Below are 6,151 nucleotides of genomic sequence, written 5' to 3'. Positions count from 1 at the left end.
ATCAGTTAAAAAGACTAAAATGTCACTACTGATTTATGAGACATGAAAACAGAGATTTGAGTATATATATGCAAAAGTTGAACCAGTACGAATGTGCAGTATAATTCGGGCTCGTATATAAAGCAGCATCGAAACTAATCTTATTGGGTTGGTGGACTTGCTGTGGCATATGCGTGTTCGTTTGTACTGCTAGGCGCTTTGCCGTAATTGGTCTGGTATATTGTGGTGGTGATTTAGTTCGTATAAATTCTCTCTCTCTCTCTCTCTATATATATATATATATATATCCATGCGAATATTGGGATAATGCATATTTTTTGTGTTATAACATCTGCAGAATCCCGAGGGTTTAGTTGGTGCTCGAGCTCGGTAGGCCGGGGGTATCAACGTACCCCGAGGGATTCTATGATGTTATAATACGAAATGAACATGCGCTAACGCTATTCTAGCATAAAAACATGTTAAAACTAATAAATGAATATTTTATCCCTGAACGTCATTCCATGAAATGCGCGGGGATGTCTGCGTTGTTTTGTCACGTTGACGTCATTTCCTTTTGAATTATCCGTGTTGGGGCCGTAATACTTTTACACTCAGCCACGGAATGCGCATATATTAAAAGAGTGTTTTAACAGCACGTGAGTGCGAGTATCTCTCTGTTAACACATGTTTTCTCTTCTATCAAAATACCCCCGAAAAATGACATAAACGGCAGTTTTATGCTAGAATTTTCTTTCACTTTGAGGTCACGTCGACATATTACATGCGCCGAAAAAGAATGCTACTATATATGTATTATACATTTTATCTATTTCATATGAAAGACGTGTTACACTTAATTAACACACAATGAATTGATTATTAGGCACCCAGAATAACTCACTAGACGTCTACTGTACGCATTCCTAAGTTATTCCGCGGGACGTGTCTCTTCCCGTATTTTAACGTTGTTAGCATAGTTACACGTTGGCGACATCGACCTTCAGCCGTGATTTGGCGCCGTACATGTGCAATGAAATAGTGCTGACATAAAAGACGTATTAGAATAGATAATATGATATATTATAGCAGAACCATGTCTCACATATTTCCCAACAATACGAATTGGTTACACGCTGCGTGTATAATTCACTCGGGCTACACTCTCATGAAATTCTTCAGCAGGTGTATATACTTTGCGTATCGTTTCGATATATCGAATAAAATATATTTCATTTCTAAAATAAAACAAACAAAATAAACAGCTATATATATGGTTCAATGCATGCCCAAACCGTTGCGAATTACAGTAGTAACATGGATTCTGTTAATACTATATCAAGTGTTCGTTGTTGCGACATGTGTAGTAATAGAAGAAATAATATGTTGTTACTGTAGTAATAACAGCAAAACTGCTGTTACTACTCAAGTGCAAACTTCACGCTGGTCCGTAGCTATTACTTGAATCCAGCTTCAAATTGTCTGTAGATGTCACACTACTACTAAAAGCTTTGATATTTTTCAGCGTTGTTGTTCCTATTTACATTTGATTTGTTCGCAATGTTTAACTGCTGCAACTGCTAGTAGCTGTATCAGTTAACTGCTGTAACTGCTTGCAGCTGTAGCAGTTAATTGTTGTAACTGCTAGCAGTTAACTGCTGTAACTGCTGCAACTGCTAACTGCCAACTTCCTACCGGTCCAGCATCTTTTTCAATCTTGGAAAGAGGAAAAAGTCACAAGGACTTAGATCTGGTGAATAAGCGGGATGATTGATATGTACCACTGTCGGAAACTTTTGAATGATGACACTTTTGTGTGCCGCAGCGTTGTCATGGATCAACTGGAAACCGCAAAGACTAGTCCTTAGATGCATTTATTGTATTTTCGTTTAACAGGTTTCGGTACTTTGTCTCCATAAAGCTTTCAAGTGACTGACTTCCCTGACGGTGTAGAAATTTGTACAACACTACACATTTAGTTAAAGAAGATGGATTACAAAATCTTTCTGACACTTTTAAATCTTTTTGCAATTAGTGGTCTACGGTCACCGTTTCACAACCACTGTCTGTTGTCAACGCGACGTTGTGACTCATACAATTATATCCAGGTTTCATCACCTGTTAGGAGATCATCTTAATTTAAGGACCCTTTCGACGTTTCTTTAGTACATTTGACCCTATTGGCCTATTGCTCCTCGATTAACGTGTGAGGCACCCATTGGGCACAAACCTTTCTTAAACCCAAGTGCTAATTGAGAATATTATGAGTTTTCACCGTTGACATGCCAAAACGACACTTTCTTGGCGCCTTCACCAATCAGACGTCTTACAGTAGCAATGTTCTGTTTTGGGTCTGCCAGGACGAGTCCTGTCTTTAATGACTGCATGACCATTTTTGAATTACCAACCTGCACACAGATTTCTCTGATACTGCAGACTCCCCATATGAAGTATGCAGCTCACAGAGTAAGGAATAACATACTTTAATGTACGTTCTAATTTTAGACTTTTGTTCGCTTTTCATAGCTACATGCATTTTGCTTAGTGTATATGACTACACCTGCTACAAAACTAAATATCTACAAAACGGTATGATAGTTTTCAATAAAACTTTGCAGGATTATAAGGCAGTAATTCGTGTATCATCCTTGTCAAACAGGAGTTTCTTGCTTGCCAAATTTCTACGGGAGCGCGCCATTCTTATTATTTTTAGAATGGCCACCGTATATGCCTTTTAGAGCTTAAATATGCACAGTTAGTTATTTGCCATTTGTGTAGTGCAAATCACTTACATTACAATGTCACTTTTACTATCTATTTCAAAAGTTAATAGAACTTCTATATGTATGCTTTCACATTTCGATGAATCAGCTTAATTTATCTTTATTGTTTTGCTTTCATTTTTAATTAAAAGTTCCCTGTTATTGGTATTCAATAATTAATGACTTAACAATGTTTTAGTTCCTTACTTGTACTCAGTATCAAAATGATGAATTCATTGAAACTTTTATACCTAGGCAATGCAGTATGTTTACATGTACAAACATCAAGATGAATAAAACACAAAAATGCCTTGGGCTGAATTTCACTTTAGAGAATAATGAATGAAAAAGTGAAAATTTGATAATCAATAACTTCATTTATAAATCTTAGTATAGACGCATTCAATATCCATTTTTGATATATACAAAACTACATTTTTAATGAAAAACACTTCGGTTGAATACATTAAATACATTAAATTTCCATTTATTTGTGATGGCTATACTATCAAAGAAATGGATAATCTCAAATAAACATTGGACAAATGGGGAAAGAAATGAGCCGCACCATGAGAAAAGTGCATTCGCGACCAGCATGGATCCAGACCAGCCTGCGCATCCGCGCAGTCTGGTCAGGATCCATGCTGTTCGCTAACAGTTTCTCTAATTGCAATAAACTTTGAAAGCGAATAGCATGGATCCTGACCAGACTGCGCGGATGCGCAGGCTGGTCTGGATCCATGCTGGTCGCAAATACACTATATTGGTTTCCTCATGGCGCGGCTAAGATATCTTCTTGATTAGAATATTTATTCAGGCAACAATATTTATCTCACTTCCTTGTTTGTTTTCTTATTTTTAAGGGTTGCCTTTGTTATAAAAATATTCATGTGATGCATTTTGAAAAAGCTGAAGTGCTGTTCAATACAGATCGACATAGCAGACAGTTGAAAATAAGATAATCCAGCTGAACAATCAGGATGAGCAACTAAATATATATATGCAATACTAGATGTGGAATATTTGCAATTTCACATAGGGTGGAACTAAGGTCCCACTGAAGAGTGCTCGAAGTGCATGATATTTACTTCTGTCAACTATAAATACATTCCCTGATCTAAAAGAACTGGCCACTGAAGCTAATTTGCATATGACAGTGTGATTAAAAGTTGAGAGATTTATAGTACAAATATGACGTGTCCCTTCTACAACGAGAAAAAATGAATGACTGAAACCCGATACACTTGTCAAAAGAAAAAGAAATATCAAGAAGATATTGTGGATATAAATGTTACTGTATATCTCACAGTACAGATAAAATAAATTTCCTAATAACATTTGAGGGTAGAATACTTTAATTTTACTTTCGGAACAAGTTGGGTGATTTTCTTAAAGTAAAAATCTACTTTTATTAACCTTAAATGTTCAGACTGGTGTAACGGGGTAAAAGTTGATGCATCATGAAAGTTTTAGGCTGGTGAAGGTGTTTTGCATAGCACACGTGCTGAGTACAAAACGTTGACAAACATAATTTTACTAACGAGTGTCTACATCTAGTGATTACTAACAGCGGAGATGCCGAGATGTGATACACTCTGTGTTCATATGATGTGTTCTTCTCATTAATTTGCTTCACAGCCCTAATGAATGAGTAAATTCCAGATAAATAGTTTGATAAAAGTTAACATTGATTTTCGATAGCAGTTTATAATTAACAAGCACCAGCTATTGAATACAAAATTCTGCAATCGTTAATTGTAATCATTTACTCCATCAATACTGTACGTATATGAATTAATGCCGGACGATTAGCAATGGTTCAGTTATGGAACAGTTACAGATATAGAGGAAAGAAAGTAAATTTTGAGACAAATTTACTGAATGTCAGAGGAATATCAAAAGTGTAAAAACTAAAATATATTTTATAACAACGGAACGTTCTTGTAGACAGTTTCACAACATGAACTAATAGTAACTTGGATAGGAATCTGTTTATACACTTAATATGCTGTTAGATATAAGGAAATATTAGACATGAATAACATTACGGATTTATACCTGGAATCGGACGTTCCTGACAGAAAGAACAAATTTAAAATAACGCTTTTTGTTGTTCTTGCAATTGTTGCTTTGGCAACATATTTTGGGAATATCTTGATTCTTGTGAGCCTTAGGAAATTTACCAAGTACTTGAAAGGAACTCCTTATATATTGCTAGGAAACTTGGCTGTAGCGGATCTATTGTTAGCATTTGCACTAACTCTCGAACTCATTGGGTCGGTGTTAACATCTCTACAAATGAACAGATATTACTGTGTGGTGAAAATAATGATTACAGCAGTATCATTGGCTACATCCGGAAAGTTGCTCCTTTTTATATCTGTAGACAGATTTTGTGCGATTATGTTCCCGATGAAACATTTAGCGCGTTCAAGGAAAACAAAAACAAGAAGGGTTAAACTTGCGCTTACTTGGTCCATTTCAGTCTTAGTGGGTGTTATCCCTATTGCAGTTAATGCAAGTTCATCAAAAGTTATTAACTGCTACAAAGTGGGAGAACTGATACCGGAGGTATTATCATTGTTAGCATCTACCATTATCCTGTTACAGTTTGTTATCAATGTCGTTTTATGTTTAATAGTTATGTGGAGACTTAGAACTAATACAATGTCAAGACAAAAGTATAAAAGCAGCATGATAAAATGTGGATTTTTGATTAAGGTGTATGTCGTTTTTGTAATTTGTTGGTTTCCTTTCGTTTTGAATACCTTTTTAGTTACTATGTCTGATGAAAAGCAACGGTATATGTCTTTCCGTAAATATACCATCATTCCAGGAATAATGAATTCTGCAATGAACTGGATTATTTATAGTCTGGCGAATAAAAAAATGAGAAATGCATTCAAACATGTCTTACTTTGTCGAAACGAGAGAGAACTTCGTGCAACAAGCTACATTCAAGCGATGTATTCGGAAACAATGACAAGCAGAACTGATCGCGAAAGGCAACTGGTTCAGTCTAGTGATGCATGTGAGACAGTTACGTAATGTATATAATTCAAAGACTATACAGTTTTCTATTTATTTATTTTACTCAAAGTTTGCTCATTTGCAGACCTCAATCAATCTATTCAAAATAACTGATAAAATATAGTTATCGGGTTTGGTTCTATTTTATTTATTTTTTCCTAACGAAAAGGTTTTCATTAAAAAAAAAATTGAACAGATTTGAATGTTTTAATGTGAAAAAAAAACATCGTCCTTTCATTATGGTGAAATAAGACAACATGCATTAATAGATTAAGGTGCTTTTGCACGTTTGATATACCGGCATTGATGGCGTTACGTAATTTATCCTGATAACGTAGAATAAAGCCTGGACTCAGTATTTGGAAACAAAAATCCTTTTA

The 6,151-nt window shown here is 35.3% G+C and overlaps 1 protein-coding gene across 1 annotated transcript; it reads left to right on the top strand.

Annotated features, from left to right (window-relative positions):
• Positions 1 to 4,576: 4,576 nt before the first annotated feature.
• LOC123550190 (somatostatin receptor type 1-like) lies at positions 4,577 to 5,949 on the top strand. The gene has a single exon (XM_045338623.2). It carries the CDS (start codon positions 4,776 to 4,778, stop codon positions 5,787 to 5,789), a length of 1,014 nt encoding a protein of 337 aa, XP_045194558.2. The 5' UTR covers positions 4,577 to 4,775; the 3' UTR covers positions 5,790 to 5,949.
• Positions 5,950 to 6,151: the final 202 nt, after the last annotated feature.

Source organism: Mercenaria mercenaria, chromosome 6, assembly GCF_021730395.1.
Source record: "Mercenaria mercenaria strain notata chromosome 6, MADL_Memer_1, whole genome shotgun sequence".
In the NCBI taxonomy this organism is placed as follows: Eukaryota; Metazoa; Mollusca; class Bivalvia; order Venerida; family Veneridae; genus Mercenaria; species Mercenaria mercenaria.
Note: the sequence above shows the minus strand (reverse complement) of the source record. Positions and strands in the feature narration are given on the sequence as shown.